The sequence below is a fragment of the Solanum pennellii genome, chromosome 1, assembly GCF_001406875.1.
Source record: "Solanum pennellii chromosome 1, SPENNV200".
Lineage (NCBI taxonomy): Eukaryota > Viridiplantae > Streptophyta > Magnoliopsida > Solanales > Solanaceae > Solanum > Solanum pennellii.
Window position 1 is genome coordinate 107,289,540 of NC_028637.1, and position 25,011 is coordinate 107,314,550.

At 31.8% G+C, this 25,011-nt stretch overlaps 3 protein-coding genes across 3 annotated transcripts; all 3 read right to left on the reverse strand.

Annotated features, from left to right (window-relative positions):
• Positions 1-2,583: 2,583 nt before the first annotated feature.
• On the reverse strand, positions 2,584-7,335 carry LOC107006096 (glucan endo-1,3-beta-D-glucosidase). Its single transcript, XM_015204737.2, has 6 exons — positions 7,089-7,335; positions 6,416-6,790; positions 5,483-5,772; positions 4,039-4,362; positions 3,223-3,547; positions 2,584-2,905 (listed from the first exon to the last, which is right to left on the reverse strand). The coding sequence occupies exons 1-6, from the start codon at positions 7,291-7,293 to the stop codon at positions 2,868-2,870; spliced, it is 1,557 nt and encodes a 518-aa protein (XP_015060223.1). The 5' UTR covers positions 7,294-7,335; the 3' UTR covers positions 2,584-2,867.
• A 3,297-nt stretch (positions 7,336-10,632) lies between these two features.
• On the reverse strand, positions 10,633-14,449 carry LOC107008896 (cyclase-associated protein 1). Its single transcript, XM_015208108.2, has 10 exons — positions 14,006-14,449; positions 13,030-13,198; positions 12,891-12,955; positions 12,349-12,658; positions 12,130-12,277; positions 11,939-12,048; positions 11,787-11,842; positions 11,635-11,691; positions 11,369-11,512; positions 10,633-10,903 (listed from the first exon to the last, which is right to left on the reverse strand). The coding sequence occupies exons 1-10, from the start codon at positions 14,276-14,278 to the stop codon at positions 10,817-10,819; spliced, it is 1,419 nt and encodes a 472-aa protein (XP_015063594.1). The 5' UTR covers positions 14,279-14,449; the 3' UTR covers positions 10,633-10,816.
• Positions 14,450-15,927: 1,478 nt separating this feature from the next.
• LOC107008566 (probable receptor-like serine/threonine-protein kinase At4g34500) lies at positions 15,928-20,159 on the reverse strand. Its single transcript, XM_015207658.2, has 7 exons — positions 19,362-20,159; positions 18,357-18,461; positions 18,144-18,266; positions 17,540-17,710; positions 17,321-17,450; positions 16,972-17,181; positions 15,928-16,271 (listed from the first exon to the last, which is right to left on the reverse strand). Exons 1-7 carry the CDS (start codon positions 19,964-19,966, stop codon positions 16,152-16,154), a joined length of 1,464 nt encoding a protein of 487 aa, XP_015063144.1. The 5' UTR covers positions 19,967-20,159; the 3' UTR covers positions 15,928-16,151.
• Between the last annotated feature and the right edge of the window lie 4,852 nt (positions 20,160-25,011).

The window sequence follows — 25,011 nt, forward strand, 5'->3', positions numbered from 1 at the left end:
GGCTGACTTTGATTTTGTTTAATTAGTCATATTTGTATATATGTATAATGCGCGTGGATAACAAATAAATTAGAGCTGTCAATATGGGCTAGCCCACCCCATCCGGGCTAACTCATATAGGCTTAGACATTTTACGGGCCAGGCCGGGCTAGCCCATTTTTTGTGTGGGCCAAAAAATGGTCGGCCCAGCACACAAGTACGTGGGCTACAGGCTTGCCGGGCCAGCCCACTTTTAAAACATTATATTTTTTTATAATTATTAAATTAAATTATAAATTATAATTTATAAATATTATCATAAATATCGACAAAACAATATTACATTATGTTAGGCCTCATTTGTTTGCACTTAATGGGGTTTGAATCTCAATCATTCAGATTTGTCTTATTAAGTGTGTTTGTTTTTAAGAACTGAATCTTAATTATTCAGATTCAATTTATTAAGTTCGTTTGTTTTATTTTCTTATAAGCCTCTTAATGGGTGTGGATATATCTGAATGAATCAGGTCTGTAACACACCCTTAACACTATTCAGACTAAAAAATAAGACTTATATCTTAATTCAACTAAATCACGACAACTCATAAAAATTGTTTTCTTATTATATTAATATTAATTACATTCTTGCCATTATAATTTCCTTTATTCATATTAACTTAATATACATCTTTTACTTTCTAAATTAATAAATATATTTGAATTTATAAGCACTCACATGATATAATATTTAGAACGATTTTAAAAAATAAGAAAATATTAGTTATTTAATCGATAACAATAAAAAATTTCTATAATAAAATAAAATATTTTCCTAAACTATATGTTTACTACTCTATATAAACTATTTTAAATTGCATTATATTAGATTCTCAAAGTATTTGAGTGCAAAAAATAGTCATATTAATGATGTGGCTTGATGTTGTGTTCTTAAAAGATAAATCATATTAGCTTAGTTACGGTAAAAATGTTCAAAATATTATTTTATATGAAAAACAACTATTTTACTAACAAGGTTTTTATAACATTTTATTGATATAACGTTTAATTTCACATGTCATTCAGATATTAAAAATAAACTTTCCCAATAATTTAGTGTTCAGATTCAGAGACAATATTTTAATATTAAGATATTTATTCAGATTTACACATCTAGATTTTAATGCATATCTTAATATTTAAATGTGTATTCAAATTCAAACGTCTTAATCTTAATGGAAACAAATGAGACCTCGTCACTACTTGTTAATCAAATTCACAAATAAAATTATCTTTATAATTTTTAGGGAAAATGGAACAAGTACCCCCTAAACTATGATCGAAATCCCAAAGACACACCTTACTAAGGTTGTATTACCCCCCTGAACTTATTTTTTTTTGTAATTTTGTGTACCTCTTTGGCTTACGTGGCATTCAAATATTTCTGACGCGCCTCAATTGCGTGGACTCACATAGAGTGCCACATAAGACAAAAGGTGTATAAAATTACAAAATAACTTAATATTTATTAAGTTTTTTTTTTCAACTAAAAGTATAAATATCTAAATAGAAATATTAACCTAATTATTTTGATTTTGGACTCTCTTTATTTTTAAATTTTAATATTATATTATATTTTTAAATTAATTTTTTTTGGCCCACGGGCCGGCCCTACCAATATTTCTCAAGCCCCTCAAATTAGCAGGTTTATTCAGGCCGGGCTCAAAATTCCTTTTCTTAAATGGGCTCCAAAAATCTTAGCCCAGCCCTATTAAATCCCGGGTTAGGCCAGGCCGGCCCAACAGGCCTAGCCCATATTGACGGCTCTAAAATAAATATGCATAATATACAATTTTTTTAGCCTATATACATATACAATTCACATCTCTCCCCACTCTCTGACCTCTCTCGCTCGCCTCTCTCCCCACTCTCTGACCTCTCTCGCTCGCATCTCTCCTCCCTCTCTCAATCTCGCTCGCCTCTCTCCTCCCTCTCCCGATCTCGCTTCCATTTATATAAATATATATATATATATATATAATTAACAATCATATACAATTATATTCATATACAATTATATACATATATAAAGTCAAATATATTTTAAAGTGAAGAAGGGGCTTTGTCCTAAAATATTTGATTTTTTATTTTCGAAATTATTACTTTTGTGACCTTAGATTGAGTCAACTTGTCTAGACTTTTTAACATTGATTGCTTCTCCCAAGTAAATCTCAGTTCTATCCTCGACCGTTAATTATTATGTGATTTGTTTATGTTAAACACGTGAATTTATTACCCTAGAATTCTATATGAAATATGGTTGCAAATATATATATGGTAGTCTGTGGGATTTGGCAACTACAAAAACTCATGTCTGGTACCTTTTATTATATAAATAATTATTTTCAAGCAAATAGCAAGACTACTGTTTTATAATTTCATGGATCACGATTACAAGGTTTAATTTACTTCGTTTTCTTTTAAATTTTTACTTTTTGCTTGAGTTTGAAAAATAAATTTCATGGATCACGAATACAAGTTTTAATTTGGTTAATAGAATACAACTTTAAAGAGTAGTAGTGTCAAATTTATCAAACAAATTGAAGCTGAGAACAAAAATAAACTATATCGAATTTGTTTCCAATGGTCTGCCGATACCCCACTCTCTTTAATCCACCGGGATAACTCGGGATATGTTGTTAGACTTGTTGTTTGGAAAGAAAATGATAGTATTAAGGAACTATACACTTCAAATTATATAGTTCTTCTTCGAAGACAGTCCTGATCATTTTAGCAAAAGGAAAAAGGGGGTAGATGGGATTATTTATCGACCAATTTTTTTAGTTACATAAACTACTCCATCATAATAAAATATATTTAGATGCTTTGCGTTATAAGTTGCCACCAGGATAAGTACAGCCATCGTAACCTAAGAAAAGAAAGAAAAAGAAAAAATGTTATTTATTGACATAAAGACAGGGGTAGTTAATCAAGTACCAAATATGAAAGCTATAGCCTTGCAAAAACATGTGTTTAATTAGTTATTAACAGTTTGAAATTTGGATTAACATTTGTATCTAATTTGGAAGAACACTTTTGTCATTGAATTGTTATACCACATTGGATGTGAAATAATCATAGCAAGATTTCAGTATAAATTTAACCAATATTTTTCATATATGAAAACTAAAATGCAAGCAAATGGTGTTATGGAGAAGTGCTGGTGCAAGATTAGAAGAAACTTACTAGGATTTGTTGAGGTGAGGGAAGCGGTCTGAGAGAAATCGCAGTTCCAGGGATTCCTTCCAGCAGTTTGATAAAGAACATTCATAGCATAAGCAGCATGCGATGCAACAGTATTTGGTTCAAAGCATGGACCGCCTTCTTGAATAGGGCTACAGTCAATACCCATACTACAGGCGTAGTCGAGGTTTGACTGTAATTCAGAATCAGGAATTCCTGGCTTTGGCAAGCACCATGTAGCTGATCCTGTAGGCTTTGGTGCTGGTGTAACCGGAGTTATTGGAGTTGTCGGTGTTACTGGAGCAGGGGTCACTGGAGCTGTAGGAGCCTAACAAAAGACACAAAAAGAACAAGCATAATAAGGATCTTCAGCATGAGTTGAGTACTGGCCTTCAATCCTAATGTACTTTCTCTATCCCCTGCATCTTATTATAATGCAGCGGTACATATACTACCTCCTGTCCGTATTATTCGTCTCTGAACATTTTTGCACACTTGTTAAGAAAGACATTTGAATAGCCTACTATGGTAAGAGCAATTTTCTGAACTATCATTTATCTCTCCTAATCGTATCATAATATTTCACTGGTTGGACTAGCAAGGATCAATTTGAAAAATAAGGAGTACACAATTTGCCAAAAGGACTAATATTTGTGATCGAAGGAAGTACTACAGATAATACCTATATGGCTCTTGAAACCTAAAATCTATTAGCATTTGATTGAAAACATATATTTTCTTTATATTCTTGGAACTTATTTTCTATTTTTGGTTCAAACATGTTTTTGAAACTTGTGGATGGCAAATTATTGTTCTCACCTGGGAATTTTTCGAGAGGCCAGCATCATAAGTCGTGGAAAGATCAGGCTTGAAAAGTCCAAAGGAGCGTTCCGAGCCGGGCCCAGGCTTCAAATCCTCATCATAGAGAGCAAAAATATAGGTATCGACTGATATGCCAGGCATCAATGGAGTGCCAACCATAGACCTCAAGTGGTTTATCAAGTTACCATTATAAGCTTTTGCATTATCCATACTTGGGCCTACTTCATTTGGATCTCCCTTGTATGGCCACCCTGTCTCTGCAACCACAATTTGGATTTCCTTAAATCCCCACGCATTCAGGGCTGAACGTGCGGCGTCAACCTGCAGGCACACAAAATTTTCTCACATCAACCTGAGCAACTAATTAAGGACAATTTATTGAAATTGGGAATAGGAGCGTTACAGTATTGGAGCAGTTGATTTAGTCAGCAAGTAAGAGGAGAATCTATTGATAATGGTTCTAGACCGGCTAAGATATCAGGGACAGTGAATAGACCACTATATTCGTCTCGATTAATATATATATTTACTTTCCAACCGATGTTCATTACCTGCTTTTAGACCACACAAATTTGGATTCACGCCTAAAACTCTCATTTTGGCATAGCCCTGCCTACCAAATATCTTCCTCTCGGATATATATACTCTCAATGGATGCATTAAGAAAAGGTTTCAATGTGTCCAGTCCAAACTCATTGGTTCTGTCTCTAAATTGGAAAACATGAAAAATATCAAAACAATATGGTGCCATCTATGATTTTTCAAACAAAACATGTGCACTACTTTTTCTAATGTGTACTTCCATTTACAAAATTTTGATGGTATATATTCTTTTGAAAGTATAGCATTCTACTAGGCCCAGCACACCAAACTTTGCTGAATTCACGGTTTACATATGTCCAAACAGATTCCAATAAATCAGTAATAATTTTTCTTATCAAATTAATTATCCTTTCATATGTAAGAGTCAAGTTTCCCATTAGATATTGTATAACATTTGAGAATCAGAACCTTGTCAAATTACTAATTTTTAATGAAAAACAGGCTGTCATTACCACGCAAGAGTCAAGATCCAGAGTACTAGATGCTTTTTAGGTCCCATCAAATGGCACAAAAAAGGCCAAGAAATAGAGGTCACTGAGTAGTGATTATGGATAGTTGGTCAATTATTAATTATTATTGTCTTGCCAATTATATTAAATTACATACTATTCATTACTACTACAGGGGGGAAAAGGAGCCAATCAGTAAAATGTTCTTACAGTAAGAAAGTATGAGAATATAGAGTTGAAATATTTTCTTATACTACCACTAGCTTTTCTGCCCATGCTCTTTGAAAGAATGTGTCAGTTTGTTTCAGTAAACAAAATTAGTTAACTACATGGGGAAAATTTTTACAAGCTTCTATATTTAGAAACTACGTAAAAAGTGAATTTCTAACCTGTGCATCAAACATATTCATGTATTTGATACCGTTGCCTGAATCGACCCGGCCAGCATTTGGTTGGAAGAGACAGAATGCCAAAGTTTCAGGTCTTGGATCACTCTGATATGCAAAGAATGGGTATGGATTGATCATCAAAGGTGAACCATTGTCCTTGTGAAATTGCAGCAGAGCTTTCAGTGTGTCCCCAAATACTGGACTGAATAACCCGGAAGAAGGCGGGTCGGACTGGGACAAAATGGACATGGCGTGTACCGTTGATACTTTGATTCTACCACCAAGGGAAGCTGCGTTGGAAGCACCATTTCGGTTAAAAAGTAGCACGTGCAAAGATTTTTGAACTTTACACACGAATAAATAAATAGTATAGTACACACAGAGATAATTTACTCCCTTCAATCGTACGTACGTCCACTATCAACTTTAACAAATCAATTATCTTTTTAATAATGATTTTATCGAACTGTTATATTCATCTTCAATGATGCTCTCTCTTTTCAGATTCTTATCGTCGGTAGAAATGTCAGAATGTGTAGAAATGTCACAATGTGTTTAAGACTACAACTTCTAGAGATATACGTACATGTTAAAATGAAATAGAGTAAATATACGAATAATGAATGGTGTAACTTGTACTATTCCTAGTATGTACTCACCCTGTCGGCTTGTCCCAACCAAAAATGTAGCATTTTTATAATTTACTAATAACTTAACTTCAAAACTAATCATTTATCATAACGATATAAATATTTATGATTTATTTTAGACTATAAATTTCAAAAGGTATAATTCTTTGGTCGTTAATTTAAAAAAAAATATGAAATGTATGTCAAATTTTTGATTAAAAAACTAAGATACTTGGCTTCTAAATTCCGCGTAAGAAACATCAGTCAAAATCTGAAAGACATTCATTGATCAACAACCACCTACCAGCATTGAGGGCGTTTTGGACATTTTGCATGGCGGGTAATAGTTTGGGAATAAGGTTCTGATCTCCTGAGGTCACGACTTCGTTACCCACATTCACCACAATTATTTTACTCGCCGGATAGTACGCCAAAATATTGTTATTAACCCATTGTCCGGCGAAATTCGGGTCGGCGGCAAGCGCCGGGATATCTCCGTTGGAAGCACCGATCACAATCCCGATCCCGGTATTCGCCAACGCTTTTATGATAGCCGGATCCGCTCCGTACAACCTCACCTTCTGAATGCTCGTTGATTGAATAAGTTTCACCGTCTCCGCCGGCGGCGGGAGGTTGTCGGCAACCTGGCCGTAGTTTACACCGATAAAAGCCTGCGAATCTGAATTACAAGACGAATTAGTATAGAATAAAACTACATTGAAATTTGTTTAATCATACAAGTCATTTTCAGATAAAGACAATTAGTTTTATTTATAATAAATCTCTCTGCGCTGTCGAATTTGAACAAATTGTAAACAAGTGTTTACTAAGTGTCTAACAATTGCACCGATTAAAGAAAAAAGTTATGGAGCTGAAAAGCCGTCAGACTTTTTCTTCCAGAAAGCAAAGTATATATTCGATTAAACGAAAAAGTGGATTCGCGTCTTAATCAGAGAAAGCAATTGAAAGAGAATTACCTGCGGAAGAAAGAGATTGGAGTAAAACAAAGAAGCTAAGGAAGAAACTGGAGAGTTTTTGTGGATCCATTGATGAAGTTTGTATGTGAAGAGGAAGAAGGAGGAATTTAACGGTAAAATGAATAGATATATTTATGATGGGTGGAGTGGGGTCAAGTGGAGTAGATTTAACAAGTGAGGTTTGAGGGAATGAAGGTGTGAACATGTGTTTGTGTGCGTAGTTCAGTAGAGTACAAGACACAAAGTTTCGGTGCGGTTTCGTTTTTAATGTCTTCGTCTTTATAAGGTGGACTTATACAGTTTTTATGTTCACTCTATTTATTTTTTTTACTCGTTTAATTTAAATTATATATGCTTAAATAATAACTGATAGTAATATTTTTATTATAATATTCATATTAATAAACGTATAATAATAGATAAATAAAAGTTCAAAGTCATGCAAAGGGAATTCTTTGAAAACTTGCATTAGATAGGCATCGGGGATATAAACTTCTTGTTGTTTGGGAAGTGGCAAACGAGATATAAATTACACTAGTAGGTGAAATAATGGTGTATAAATATATTATTTGTACAAAGACCTAAATCACACCTACCATCATTAAAGAATTTAAGCAGATTACATAGTAGAAGATAGGTTTTTTTTTGTTTGTTTTTAGTTGGGGATTTGCTAGAAATAACTAAATAGAGATAAAATTTGTATATATTTTAATCTTTTAAATTTTATTTAATGAGATTACATTAAATATATTATTATCCGTAATAAAAAAAATAAAGTGTAAGAAGGGGGGAAAGGTATTTATGTATGTGATATAATTGACTTTAAATCTAAAGTGTAGAAGGGTAAAAAAGATTGCTTGGATAGTAAATATTATCTATTTCTTGATCTAAATTTATGGATTTTAATAACCAAAAAGTAAGTAAAGAAAATGGTGAAGCTTCACAGGGGTTATTAAAAAAAATGTTTGTCAGGGAACTCCTATTTATACATGCTTCATCCGTCTAAATTTATATAATGTTTTTTTAGTCTAAGTCGATGAAATATTATATTTTTATCAAAAATAAAAACTTAATTTTAAAATTTTTCTTTTATTCCTAATAAAATTATTTTAAAAAAATATTTCTCTTTTAAATTATGAATTTAATCAAACAGTATCACATAAACTAAAATTAAGAAAACAGACAGACAGTAAGAAAGCGCAAATAACTTATAGTGCTTAACTTGGGTCTATCAATAATTTGTGTATATAATATAAACTATAACAACAATACTATACCCACTAAATTATGTAAAATTTAAAGAAGATATAATGTATATAAATCTTACATTTTATTTGTAGAGTAAAAAAGATTGATTTCGATAAGTTCTTAATCGATCGATTCATAAAAAGCAAAAAGAAAAGTAAATATAAAATATAGATTAAAAATATATTATATTCAGATATAAGTGACTCATATTATAAGATTACCTTAGTGCGTAAATGTTTGCTAAGATTTAACTTATTAGAACGATTAATTGTCCAATAAACATGACACGCATAAAGCATGGCCATCAGCAGATAAGGTGGCTTTTATTTCACGCAGCATTTCCGTTACCCCGAAATGTTGTACTCTCCTTCCAAAAAAATAAAATAAGCGTTTTATTTTTAATTTTATAGTTCACAAAATATTTTCACACATATCTTGAACAGGAAGATGCCATAGTCCATAGATAATGTGAAAGGAGAGAACATTATATAGAGTACAAATATTTTAATTTTTATTCATGCCAATGGACCCCACATCCCAAATTTTTTTTATAAAAAACAAAGAGAGGTTTAATCTCAGCTAGTGATAAAAATATGATTTTCATTGAGGGATTTAACAATATAATTTAATTAATTAATCATATATACATATATTTAATTTTTTAATAAAGGAGTTTCGAATGAAACCCTCCGCCCCATCCTAATTTTGTGTGTTCTCTTTTGTGTTAATTGATTAGGAATGCAAATTTGGTAAAGTTGATAACATATGACAATATTCTCTGACTAAAAGAGTACCATGGGGTTCTTATTTTATGAGTTTATTCCATATTGTATAAACTGAAACGCATAACGGTTTCAAAATGTTTGTGTAATCATGTAAGATTCAATTACAAAGCCATTCTAAGCAAACGTTAACATAACATATTTAAGCTTTACAAGCGATTGTTTTCACAACTTAACCAAAGAAAGTTAAACTCATTCTGTTATACGTAGCTAGCGTTTGGACATAAATTTTCAAATATTTTTGGTAAATATTATTTGGTGAAATTTCACCATGTGTTTGGTCATATTATTTGGGAAATATATTTCACTTTTTTAGAAAAATATAATTTATACCCATAAGTTTTAAAAACTATCAAAACTAACAATAAGTTTGTATTACAAATCAATTTGGATCTTCGTTGTAACAATAACAAATAGTGTCCATGACACTAGAACAATATGATAGTTTGGAATAAGTGCAACAGGCATTATTACATACATCGGAAAGTAGACAAAGCACATGACTTTGTTACCCTAAGCCGATTATTCATCATTTTTCATCAACAACCAAATGATCAAGTATTTACTGAATATTTCAATCTTCATCACTATTTGGTGCTTACGTAAAAAATTATGTAATACAACACAAACAACTACTATATAAGGTGTTTTTGGAAAAGATAAAAGTTTGAAAAAAAAATTTAATTTTGAAAAAATCTCAAATGATGAGATTTGTCCCAACTAGTATTTGGAAATTTGAGTACTTGCCAAACAATGGCAAATTGTATGGACAAACACAATTTGTCAATTTTTCCCCCAAATAATTGGGAAATCTATGGCAAAACGGGCCTAAACAAAAGTAGGTCATAATGGAATAACTGATTCATTAAGGCCTCATTTGGTTAGGGAACAAGTTATCCCGAGATTAATTACCCGACTATAAGTTAACCCAGGATTGTTATTTCATCCTCAAAAAGTAGTTATTTAACAGCATAAAAGCACAACCAAACAAATGTGAAATGCTTTTAAAAGAGTAATAACACAACTAGAATATGCTAAACGGAACAATTCCATAGTTGACCACAGGTTTTTCCAACTGATTAGGACTTCTCTATTTTATAACATTGAACGGAAGATTACATGGGTTGTGGAAATTATATAATGTTCCACAAAAAAAAGAGCTTAAAAAGGTCAAGCTCTGGTACAAATAACAAAAAGGCATAATACATAAATGTGCCCTTTAACTTGGCTTCAAATCACATTTATGTCCTTCAACTTTGGATGTGCACAAATAGACACTTAAACTTGTATAAAGTTGAACAAATAGACACATATGTCCTACATGTCATGTTACATATCATTTTTTGTCTTACGTGGTGTCCTACGTGTATTGTGCCATGTAGGATCCATGTGTTTATTTATTTAAAAGTTGGATAGTTAAAGTGTCTGTTTGTGCATTGTGAAAGTTGGAGGTCAAAGTTAAAATTTGAAGTCAAGTTTAGGGTCCAATATATGTATTATGCCTAACAAAAATGTGACAAAAGAAAAGTCACAAAGCCCCTAACTTTGAACAAACACAAGGTACAGAACATACCTTACAATCAAGAAAGAAAAGAATCGACCATCTCTCAGCTCACCAATATATCAAATTTGTTAACACAAAAATAGTTTTTTTTAAAAATAAAAAGGAAACAACTGAATGTAGAAAATTTTCACCAGTTAAGCTCCAGAGTGGGAGACCGGAGTAGTCACAAAGCGTCCGTCCTTGTATTCATGAGCATACTGCTGTGGCAAAGCATGCTCACCCTGCAATAATGTTCATATATTAAACCTTTAACCAGTTTCATCTAAAACATGAAACCTGATACTTGAAATTCACCTTTTTGCTTCATAAGATACAGTTTAATCTCTATTCAAAGAAGAGTGAAGAGGCACCGAAAACCATGATCATTTCCCCAGACCCCACTTGTGAATTATATTGGGTATGTTGTCGTTGTAAAAAATGCATGATCCCTTTTAACATGTAGTAGCTTAGCTTTACCGTACAATTGTAGATGGTGTAGTTTCTCTAAAGAACAATGCTCAAAACAGAACATAATTATCAGAGATAACAAGCCCCAACATGTACCTATACAGGTAACTATTTCTTACAAAATACAAATTCATTTTCACAGTAAGGAATACTGGTGACATATAATGCAAATCTTCATCCACAATACCAATTAATATAAAACTGAAGTAGAGAGAGAGAGAGAAAGAAGACAACAGTACCCAATCATCATCAGGCCCATCACCAGGAACCAAAACATTGATTTCACTTGACTTAGCTGTGGTAATAGAACCTTCCAAAGAATCTTTGTTCAAGTATAACTGACATCCATTTGTATTGTCGATTGAAATTGTAGGTGCCGAACCCTGGTATCCCCACATAAAAGGAGGTTTAACGTTGGTCTCACGAAAACATAGTTATATAATTGTTAATACTCAAATTTCATTACACTGCACTTTTCTAGACCATTAGTATAAAATTTTGATACCTGACATTGCACCTCTACACCGTTGCAATTGACTACCTCACAAGCTGCCACAACACCCTGTGCACCAAATTTAGATGATCAGGTAAGCCATTTAGTGGATGATACAACAGCCTTCAATATTTAAAGAACTTTGATTGAAGCTCATCACTGACCGCAAATACCACTCCCATCTTAGTGCATTTGTCAATTGTGATGTTGTTGACTTTTCCTGTGTGACATCAGTATATCAACACAAGTGCAAAATAAACCCACCTTGTTATTGTCCAGTTTATGCTACTTCACTTATAGAGAAGAATTGAGTTACCTTTGATCTGCAGAACTGAAGCTTTGCACCCATAGACATATACTGATTGCTTAGTATCGCAATCATCAATAACTAGGTTCTTTTCTCCCACTTGATTCTCAACCACCCATCTGCCAGCAACATGACAGCAAAGTTAGGAATGATCGAGAAAATTGCACATATAGATAGATTGAAGCCTATTCTTTACTCACTTACGCCCCATCTGAAGCTCAAATTTTGGAGGTCCAGTTTTAGAGACAGAGGGTGAGCTCACACGGACTTCTTTTTCACCAGCATTAACAACGCCAGTTCTGTCAGCACGGTTCTTTGTTTTCATGTCATCTGTTACCTTTCTCAGTCCTAGAAGAAAACATTCAAATAAGGGTAAGCTTCTATCTATATTATACATAAGGGTGGGAAAGGAAAATTACCAGAAGTCACTGGCTTTCCCGAATTAATTTCGTCAAAGACAGCAGACATCCCTTTCGTGGGGCGTGATGATGAAGCCTGAGGAGATTCAGAGCTGAAGAGAGAAGATGGAGGAGGAGCCGGAGGGGCAGGAGCACTTGGTGAAGGAGCTTTCGACGGTGCAGATACAGCTGTTTTCCCTGTAGCACTCCATACAGGACCTAATGGATAGTGACTCTTAACATAATCTCTCAATCCAGGAAGATAAAGTTCTTTCAAAGCTTTTGCCCATTCAACATGATTTGGGTCTTTGTTTTTGAACTCCACGAGAATCTAAAAATATTGAAAATATTTTACAGCAGTTAGAAGATAAACTTCTAACCAAGAAGAAAGAGAAGCAAACAAAGCAACACCACATCGTGCCAGAAAATTTGGGGATAACAAAACTACACACCCTTTTCCACCTAATTTTGTCCAGGTTCTGTAAAATATCTTAAAGATTTCTTCAAGCAAGAGAGAGCAATTGAGAGGAGAATCTGAACTGCTAGAAAAAGGCCTAAATTACCTTGTTACTATAAAATTCAGCCATCTGCCAACTTTCTTCCACGTACGCAATAGGCATGGTCATGCCTAGAAATAAAAAATGAGAAATTCAACAGTTGTCCTCTTCACTTAGAATGTGTAGAGATAACAAAATGCCTAACCGCAGTCTTTTCCAGTGTAGGCAATCCATGCTAGAGCTGATAGACTATCAGCAGCAGACTTCAGTTGGTTGAAGTAATCAGACCGACGTCCTTCCGTCATTTTTGTAGCTTTCACGATCACATCATTCAATGGTTTGAGAAACTCAGTCAAACCTGAGTTGTCTGGTTTCTACAGAATCGAGATAAAAATTGAACCAGCAAACAAATAAAAGCATCTTCGACAAAGAAAATAATTTGTGTACCATTAGAGAGTATTCTGTATTTTCACTAATCAACGCACATAAAAAACATTTCAAGCAGAAATACACTTCTGACTTGCTACGATGAAATACAAATTGACAAAGAATACAGATCACTCTTTAAGCTAGAGCAAGATAACAAAGAAGCACAATTCCATTTGAAATTCTTATATCTTCACAAAGTTCAAGCAACAGTTCCTACACTCTAAATAAGACTAATGAAAGAGATTATTCATGGAGCTCAAATGATATGGAACGGATACTACAACGAGAACTAAAAAACATATTGCATCATAAAAGTCCTTGCAACTTCACTATTGTATGCACATTATCAAACAAACATACATCAGAATTTGGAAATAGTACACACTCTGCCTTCCAATTTTATGTGACTTAGTTTGACTCGACATGGAGCTTAAAAGGAAGGAAGACTTTTGAAAATTTTCATCTTATTATCTTAAGCATTGACATAACATTTGAGCGGGCTATATAAAATGGAAAGCTTAAAGTTTAACTTTCTTCAAAATGTTAGACCACATGCTAAAGAGATGAACAGTATAATGAACCAGGATACAGTAAGGAGTTCCCACACACACTATATATATATATAATGTCAAAATTATATTTTAGACCTTGAATCCCTTGGTTTTTTGTGTGTTTACGTCATTATATTTTGAACACATTCGAAAAATCCTCGCTCTGCAACTGTAATGAGATGATCAGAGATTTGACATTACCTTAGTCTCCTTGATCTTAATGAGAAGTTCTCTCTGAGCGGCGAAAGCCGCTTCAACAATCTTAGTAATATCCAAAACGTGTCCTCCGATCTTCTCTGCAGCACTCAAAACCTTTCCGAGGAACTGCGACCGTAGATCGTCAAATGCAATAATCGACGGATCTAAAACCGCCGTACCATCGCCCGTCCCGACAGAACTGCCGCCAGCTGATAGCGCCTCAAGCCGCATTACCGCCGACTCCAATCGCTGTACCAGCTTCTCCTCCATTGGCATTGCGAAGCTTCCGATTTCTTCTATCTGTTCGTAGAAGTGTCTGGATCTATAATTGGAGTTTAACGCCACAGATCTGGTGATTGTTTGATGTCGTTCAGAGAAAAAGTGTTGTATCTGTGAGATATTGTGTATTTATATGTTTCTTAAAGGTCTTCCATCTGAAAATGGTGAAAGGTGAAGAGCGCACGTTCGAATATAAAATTAAGCGCATACACGTGTCAGATAAGTAGAGACTTGTGGCTTTTTCTGCGTTGTTAACTTGTAATAATACATCTATAACTCTCTACTAAGCAAATACTCAGCTGTTCGTTCAGTTCTTGAATTTTAAAAATTAATAGACACTGTCAATCTAATAATTTAAAATTTAAAATTTAAAATATACCACAGATAGGATTTTTTTTATATATAATTTGTGCTTTTAGAAAAAGAATTTTTTTTTTACGGAATAAATTAAGAAATACTTAAAACGAAGTAAGATAAATAAATTTGTTGATATCTCAGGTTCGAGCTTTGGATATGAAAAATCTTTGATAAGTAGTGCTTTCCTTCGAAGGGGCACTACGCGGTCGAATCCGAAATAGTCGAGCTTAAAAAAAAATAAACAAATTGAAACGAGTCACGTTTAACTATTCAAGTCCTTACAAGGAAGAAAGTCTTTTGAACGGTATGTCAATCTAACTCCGTTTGATATAGATTTTGAAGTTAAATTTGAAAGCTAATTTAAGTTTTCGAAGTTGTAATTTAAAATTTGAAGTTGTGTTTTGGATATGCATTTATTTTAAAAAATTTGAAGTTTTTGCGAATTGAAGTGCCGGTTATAAAAACTTATACATATTCCAAGATCACATTAAATTTCACAGTCAACCTATATTTGAAGATAATTTTTTAAAACCCCAAAAATCTATCACTAAAACGCTAGTTAAGTTCCTGTTTTAAAGGTAAATGTAGAGAAAATTGTACATATACCAATAGAAGACACTCTGAAAGTTGACACCGTACTATGGTTCATCCGGAATACACTGTTCTTAGGCAAAGTTATCACAAAAAGGTACCGGTTCAATCAATTTAAATATTCACCCAGGCAGAGAGCCGGGTTAGGATTAAAATTTTGCGGGTTTAAATTTCCTTTAAAACAGTATTTTATTAGGAATTTACAAATTTATATATATATATATATATATTTAATTAATTAATTTTCTAATACAAATAGCAAAAGATTTTTGATTTCGTTCGAAATTCACAAATCCCCACCTAGCTCTGCCTTCGAACCATCTTTAAGTTCGTTTTTGGGGTTAATCTCATGAATTAACTTTGTGGAAATAAAATAGTTGTAGTAACCAAAAACATCCATTTGAAATTTGAAGAAACAATTTCAATGAATGAATGTCACACAGAAAAAATGGTTGAAAACGATCTCTTATGACCCGTTGAAAACTAGAGTAACAAAAATTAAATGTGCCTATAAATTAGGACCCAAAGTTTCCCATTTAGTTCTCGTGAATGCGGAATTTAACACCAGGGAGCCTGTATTCTTTAAATTTCCCAAGTCATGACTACATTTATTACAACAAAGAAGCACCGATCAGGCATGAAAAACACAGGCTAAAAAATTAAGTTACTAGAATCTTTCTCAAATCTAATATTCTGCATTTCTCAAGTAAACCAAGTAGTTTGTAAAATAATTAAGATAGATAATGCAAGTGTTTTTCCTGAGTAGTTTAACTATGTTTATATACAAAAATTGACCAAGATATAGAGCCTACATAGGCACAAGCTCGGGGCACAAATTAATACTGTAGGAGACAATAAACTGGGAGTGAGGGGAAATGATTCAAAAGAATATACATACTAAAATATTCCTGTATACAACTCTTCATCTCCCTCTAGGTTTCTGTTCATCACCACCTGCACCGTCTTTAGTAGCTAGTTGAAGTCTATTGGTTCCGGCTGAACGTGGATTTAGAGGATCTTTTTCCTGGACTAGTCGAGGATCCTGCAAAAGGAAAAAAAAAAATCATTTAAAAAACAAAGGGAAAAATAGTGCCATATGAACCCAAAATAGATTAGGAGCTAAAGTGAGAGACTCCTTATATACCTCTAATCACTTATCGATATTGTAAATGTATACGTTGTATTCAATGTAAAGAGAAAAACGATTCATACCAAAGAAACATGAAACATCCGAGTGCAGATACACACTCTTATCTGGTACTCTAAGTAATGTTTCAAGATAAGTTGAGTAAAGTGAACATACTGATATGAAGTTGGTTGCACCCACTACTCTAATACTAACTGACTGGGAAAAGGACAGAAACCATACCACCAAACCAATCTGATTTTAAGGGTTACTCAACTTCAGTGATGGCAAGCAGTAAAAAGGAAGAAAGCCAATTTCAGCAATTGGACAGTCTGGATGAATAAGTTATGCCCTTTATCATTAGTCCGTGTTCAAAAACTTATATGACATGTAATATGCTTTGACAAGCAGATTGAGCACATGCTAATAGAAACAACTAACTGATACAAATGAATGAGCATTTCTTCTATAACTGAGAAATCCAAGGGTTAGTGGCAAGTGAATGAGCATTATATGTCAACCAAAATCAGTGTTTAAATAAAGACTAGTAATTGAAAACACAAATAGGAGATGAACAATTTCAGTCAATCAAAGGCCACTAGGTGAGATGGCTTACTGAACGGAAAGGAAATTCATCAGCCTCTAGCATATGTACTATTTGACCCATCTTTGGCCGCTTGTTGGCATCCATATCTATGCAGCGAAGGCAGACCAACAAAACCCGCTTTAGGGATCTAGGAGGAGGATGGACTTCAATTAATGGGTCGACCAATTCTTCACCACGTCGATTTGATACCATTCCTTTAAACCAATCGACCAAGTTCATCTGCAATTTTTTTGTAATGATGTCAAGATAATGCCACAAGATCTTTCAGAATTTAACTGATCTTCTTTTAATTCCTTCCATTTTTTATATATATTTTTGACAGTGGAGCAGAAAATGACAAGGGAAAATTTGTTCTTACCTCCCCAGGCGGTCTTGAATAGTCAACAGGACTTCTTCCTGTAATTATCTCCATGAGCATAACACCAAAGCTGTACACGTCGCTCCCCTCATTAAGCATACCAGTACTGGCATAGTCAGGAGAAACATATCTGTGGCAATATCATCATCCATAATTAGCATTAGTAATCCACTTAGTATTTGTTTATAAAAGTTTGGAAAGATTAGAGAAAGGACACACCCAAAAGTCCCCATAACACGGGTAGTCACATAGCTTTTCTCAGGTCCTAGCAGCTTGGCAAGTCCAAAATCTGATACTTTTGGATTCCACTTCCTATCCAACAGAATATTGCTTGATTTAACATCACGATGCACAACTTTGGGTTCCAAACCTTCGTGCAAATAGGCAAGTCTGTCCAAACAAAAAAGTAATGACGTCAAATGAGATAGGAAAAATTAAGTCAAGAATCCACTAAAGATGTGTATCTCTTTCTCTTTTTTTGCAAATGGAAAAATATGCAACCCATAGATTTCAAAATCAGGGGTGAATGTCCAACAGCAAATTGTCGAAGCGTGAACATGTGTACTTAAAGAATTCTTTAGCACACATGTCAAACTGAAGTCAAAACGTAGAAGATATGTATGAATTGTTAGGAGATACAACGCTTCCTAACCATGGGTTTACACTGTCAATCAACATCGGACAAAAGGGAGAAGATTGTCTTGGTAATTTCCAAAGGAAGTGCACACGTAAAAGAACATGCTTTAAGGTCAACAGCGATTTCAGTTCATGACAAGGACTAACATCCATATCATGTAGTGAAAAAAAAATGTAGAAGCCTCACCCTCGAGCAGTTCCAATTGCAATTCTCAGTCTGATTTCCCAAGTTAGAGGACTAACAGACCCTACATCACCGTGTAGCCATTGCTCCAAATTGCCATTGTCAATGTACTCATACACTAGTATCCTGGACGGCCAGTAAATGACTTAACAAATGTATTTGGAAACAGAAACAGGAATTCTCACACATTTGTGAATATTAACTGTAATGAATTACCTATGAACACCTTCTGAACAATAACCAAGAAGACCCGCAAGGTTTTTGTGTCTCACTTTCCCAATGGCCTCAACTTCCACCCTGAACTCCTTCTCTGCCTGACCCCTGTATACAATCAAGTCATAGCACGTGAACAACAATGGTTCAAAGTAGAAACTTTTAGGGAAGAAAATTCAAAAAATAGTAAACTTTGAACACCTCATCCATAGTAAGGTTTGCATATATACTACCCTTTCCAGACCCACTTATGAGATTACACTACCTGTCCTTCTCTGCCTGATGTTTATGTAATGCAATAACTTAGATCATGACTCCATTTACAGTTGTACTGTTGCCAACCATCATTATGGCTAATAAATATTGGCTTAAATAGAAGTTTAAGTCATTGCTGAGCATAATTACTCAACCTTATGTCTAGATTTTAGCAAAGAACATAATTAGGTTGGTACAATAAAAAAGAAAAGTAAAAAGGAAAAGAAAGAAATAGTTCCAGGATAAAAAAGAACAAAAAGGAATGAAGAAAAAGTAAAAGAGAAGATAAAAAAGAACAAAAAACAAAAGTAACGTTTACTTTCTTTTTATATGGAGTAACAAATATCGGTACTTTGACCCAAAAAAGAAAAATAATCACATAAATCCAGATCTGAGAAGATTGGATTCTTTTTCCAAGAAAAAATTGAGCTGAAAACAAACAAGATGTGGACACCACACCAACTAATCAACTCAAACAAAAAGCTACAAAGGGAAGAGAAGATAAAAATTGAAATAGAACAACGAAACAGAGACATTTACAAAAGAAGTTCGGCTCAAGCAAATTAAATCAGTAAGAAAACAAAAAAAGTAGCGGTAAGAAGTGTAAACTCTACCTCCCTATCTCGTTTGGTTATTTCACAGGATATGTTATTATTATTATCGTAAACACTTACTTTGGTCTACTTAAATTGGATTTCATATATTTAAATAAAATTATGCAAGAACATGAAGAATTAAATAATAAGTACCCACTTGTTGTTTAGAAGCTTCTTGACAGCTACTACTGAACCATCTTGTAAGACTCCACGAAATACGACGCCGTATCCACCTTCACCGATCACATTCTCGGCACGAAATCCTTTGGTCGCCATCTCCAGTTCTTTCAAACTGTACCAACGGCCCCAGCCAATATTCGTCGACTCGGTTGAACCAGAGATCGCCGACGATGTATCACTCCGGCTCGTACTTGACTCATTACTCCCTGAACTTCCTTTTATACCATCGGACTCAATCTCGATCACTTCCTGATCTTCTTTACGGAGAATCGCAATAGTCTCATTCTCCTTTTTCAATAAATGATTCACTTTACCAATCTCATTGAGATCGGTTGTTCTACTGTCGCGAATCACATCAGCTACCAAAGGTAACAACCCGACACTCTTCTTACCTCCACTGCGACGTCTTTTCGAGCTTTGATTTAGCCTGAGAAGTAGAAAGATGAGAAAAAGCACAACAACCATAATGATAACAGTAGCGGCAATCACGATATAGAGCTGAAGACCTAAAATAGGAGTTCGTGAAGTGAAAAAACTAGAGAGTGAATTCCCGGAACTGTGATTCTCGCCGGGAACCGCCATTGTTTCCGACTACAATGGAGTTAGACGGGACACCACAAAGCGTACCGGAGATTAATGAACTGATCAATATGGAGTTGGCATTCTAGAGAGAGAGAGAGAGCCGATGAGAGAGAAGCACAGAAGAGGTTATTTGGCCATAGGCGATAGGGAGAGGAGCATAGTATAGAGAAATGTTTTCAAGGAAGTGCCATTTGTGTAGAGAGTGGGGACCTAAAGGGAAATAGAGACCGTTTGAGTAGGTTAAATGACGCTTTCGTCCTTTTGATATTTATTATATCACTAGTATATGTTTTTTTATTTTTCATTCGATATTTAAAGCATCGTTTAAAAGTTTAAAATTTATTTAGAAAAACGTTCTTAATATAAGTATTTAATATCTTAATTTGAAATCTTTAATTAAAAAGTGAAATAATCTTATCAATCTATATTACAATTATTATTATATCCACTAATTGCTTAATGGGGCCTAGGAATTGATCTTTCTCATCTTAAAAAAGTTTTGGAGCTGATCATGCTTTTTGAATTTAACTAAATAATTGTTATTTATATTATTATTTATTTAATCATTTATTATAATACCAAAGTTTGTAGGTAATTAGTATCATTTTGTTATATAGCAGGTGTAGAATATATTTAGGGCATACATGTTATTTATGTTCTTTTATTTTGTTAAAGCTATGTTGTTCATTTATTTTGTTAAAGCATTATTTTATTTGTTGTATCTGTTCATTGATTGTTTTAATATCGTTGAAAATTTTTATATTGTGATAATTACTAAGATGCATTATATCAATTCTATTTTATTTCAATGTTATATTAAGATAATATTTTATTTATTTATTTATTTTAACAAATTAAGAGAGATTTTATTTGTTGTTTCTGTTTCATTAACTGCTTTAATATTTCTAAAAAATTTCATGTTGGTTATTATAATCTATTAACTTTGTACTCTGTCAACTTTATTTTATTTAACGGTTATACAAAAAAATAACTATCATTTTTATTTTATCTAATTATTCGATATTATTATTAAATATAAGTTGAATGCTTATCATAATATGAAAAAATTGGTAGGTAATTGACTGATATCATGTTTTACTGCGAAATATATTTGGTACATAAGTTATTTTTGTTACTCCTTTACTTTATTATCGCATTATCTTATTTGTTGTTCTGTTTCATTCACTGCTTTGATATTCCTGAAAATTTTCATATTGGTTAGCACAATCTACCAATATTTACTCTGTCAATTCTATTTTATTTGACCGTCAACAAAATAAATATTTTTCTTATCTATTCATTTTAATAAATTAAGATTAAAATTAAATTTGTTGCTTCTGTTTCATCAACCGCTTTGATATTCCTAAAAATCCTCGTATTGGTTATCACATTCTATTAATATGTAGTATGTCCATTCTATTTTATTTGATTGTTATACTAGAAATACATTTTCTTATTTATTTATAGTAATAAATTAAGAAAGAATATATTTTTTCATTATCATATATTTATCATAAGTATCTATATAATACTAATAACCAAACCTATATTTTCAAGCATATTAATAAAGACAACTTAATAAAACAAAATCCTAATGGAATTTTGTTTGAAAGAGAGTACCGAATCAATAAAAATAAAAAAAAATATATAAGGGAGATGTTGGTTTTTTTATATCAAGCATCGTAGCTAAAAGAAAATAAAGTATTATTATAATAGGTGTTTTTTTTGAAGTACTCTTATTAATTTCATTTTCATTAGTACATAAAAACTTTATTTTATAATATTTGCGTATTGAAGTTAAATTTTTCTTTTTAAGTTAAAGTATTGGCAGTGTTAAGAGTTCACAAAAATAAAATGGCATAATACATAAATATGTCCTTTAACTTGGCTTCAAATCACATTTATGTCCTTCAACTTTGGATATGCACAAATAGACACTTAAACTTGTATATAGTTAAACAAATAGACACAGATGTTTTATATGTCATCCTACATGTCATTTTTTGTCCTACGTGTATTGTGCCATGTAAAACTCATGTGTTTATTTATTTAAAAGTTGGATAGTTAAAATTTTGTTTGTGCATTATAAAAGTTGGAGGTCAAAATTAAAATTTGAAGCTGAGTTTATGGTAGAATAAATGTATTATGCCAAATAAAATAGATGCAAATGAGTCTGAGTAAAAGTAATAAATTAAATAAATGCAAAAGGGAGATTTATAAACCTACATGCCTTCTCAATTATTCATGATACATATTATTTTCAATCAATATTGGTAGATTGTGATCAATGTGCTTTTGTCCTTTGAGTGTTGAGTAAGCAAAGTTTTTGAAGGCAACAACCAAATGGAGAATCAGGCTCAAGCTATTATTGAAAACTATTCAATTTTTGGGCTTAATACATTGGCGGTATTTAAATTTATTAGTGAATTTCATTTGATATTCAAATATTTTACTTTATTTAGACATTTTAAATTTTTATTAGATATTTTAGTTCAACTTTTAAAAATATTTTGTTGCGGCCTTTAATTATACCTGATCACTTAAAAATTAATTTTTTTTAATTATTTTATATATCCCTTATTATGAAAATGACTCATATATATCCATACTTGTAAACAAATGGCTCACATATACCCTTTTTCTTTACTGGAAATGAAAAAATATATAATTTAATCTAAATTTTTATTATTTTTTTTTAAAAAGTATAATCCCATATGAGTAAATTTAATCCTCGTCAAACATATTTTTTTTGACTAATTTATAATTATTATTTTGATAATCAAATTTATTTATGTTTCACTAATATTCTTGTAAAACTTATTGTAGATGACCAAATTTTTCTTCGAATACGAAATTAAATTACAATACACACAAAAAAATAGTTTAATTTTTTTTTCTTTAAACTAAGGAATGAAAGAAAAAAATAAAATAAGAATAAGAAATTCAAATAATTATAATAAAAGAAGTCAAAAAACAATTTATGTATGAAAAAATTAAATTATACCTTGAACTTTGATAGAAGAATCATATATACCCCTAAATAATTTTTAAAAAAAATTAGAAGTAATAAATATAAATTTAAAACTAATTTTTTAACTTCCGTTAAATGAAAGGTATATGTGAGCCATTTTGTAACGGCAGGAGTATATGTAAGCCGTTTGTATAACAGTAAGGGCATATGTGAGCCACTTTTATAACGAGGGGTATATCAACTCCAAATGACAAAGTTGAGGGGTATATCAGACTCTTTTCCTAAAAAAAATTATAGAACTAATTATTATTTATAAAATGACCTATAGAAATGATTCTGTCACTTTTTTGTTTTAAGAAATTGTTCAAAAGTTATTATTCTCCAGACCGACACAGTCACGCACAACAACCCGTGCAACCAGCCAACCATCTTATTGCTGGATTTTATGTGAAATTTAATTTTAGTATATGTTTTTTCTTTCCAATAATTTAAGTAGTTAAATTACCGTGATTTAAAATATTTTTTAAACATGCAAAATTAATTAAAAGCTTAAGATTTCCATGTATCATATCTCAAAATTTAAATGGTGCCATATATATATATTTAATATATAATTTTCTTTTTATATTTCTTAAAAAATCATTTTTTTATTGGTGGAAAAAATAAAAATAGAGATAAGACTGCTTCACGTATAACACAATCATAACATTAACTGTGATATATGATGTCAACTTTCCACCTAATTCTGGTGTTAGTATTTTCAATTATCATTAACAAATAGCTTAAACAAGAATTAAAATTCTAATTACTCATTCTCCTTTCACTTTCACCTTCACAGACATATTAAGATAGAAACAAGTTTGGTGAAGTAGGTAAAACAACACTGTTGATGTACACATGTGTTATTTAATTATTTATTAAGATTATTATAACCTGGTTAACAAACCATGTGAAAATTCAGTCAACAATTAAGAAGATTCATAGTTTTTCCCTTTCATAAATTAGCATGTTAGTTAGTAAAAATATTTATTGTCCTATGTTTTAATAAAAAAAATAATTTCAGAACCTATTTTATGGATTCTAAGCTTCCGCTTGGTTATGGATTTATTTTAAGAAACTTAAGATGAAATTGTGTTTGATTATATTTTATAGGAAAAAAGATTAAAAGTACTCTTAAATTATAATTTAGCTTTAAAATGTTTTACGGTCGATATTTTGTTTCAGAAAATTTAAAGATATTCCTATAGTTACAAAATGAGTAAAAATGTCCTTTTCCAAATAAATATATTACTTTTTCTTTTAAATACATTTTTTTTTCTGATTAAAATATTATTAAAGAACATTATTCTTGTTTTCTTTCTTCTAAAATTATTTAAATAAATAAAAAAGTAAAAAAAATCTCATTAATCTCATTTTATCAATTAAAATAAAGTAACTTCTTGTACTCTTAGGGATAATATATGTCATTTATATAAGATCATAATATATCCATCATTAATTTATATTTATATACCGATAAAAAATATTTATAAAAAAATAAGATTTTTTTGAATTGAAGTTAGATAAACATTTGCTAATTTTTAAGACACTTAAGATGAAATTGTGTTTGATTATATTTTATAGGAAAAAAGATTAAAAACATCCTTAAACTATAATTTGGCTCTAAAATGCTTTTACGGTCGATATTTTGGTTCAGGAAATCCAAAAATAATCCTATAGTTACAAAATGAGTAAAATTTCCCTTTTTAAATAAATATATTACTTTTTTTTAATACATTTTCTTCCTGATTATAATATAATTAAAGAACATTATTCTTATTTTCTTTCTTCTAAAATCGCTTTAACAAATAAAAATGTAAAAAATATTTCTTTCTTATTAATCTCATTTTATCAATTAAAATAAATTCACTTTATATACCTTTTTGAGGGATAATATATGTCGTTTATATAAGATCATAATATATCCATCATTAATTTATATTTATACAGCGCTACAAAATAATGATAAAAAAATAAGAAATCTCTCTCTCTCTCTCTCTCTCTCTCTCTCTATATATATATATATATATATATA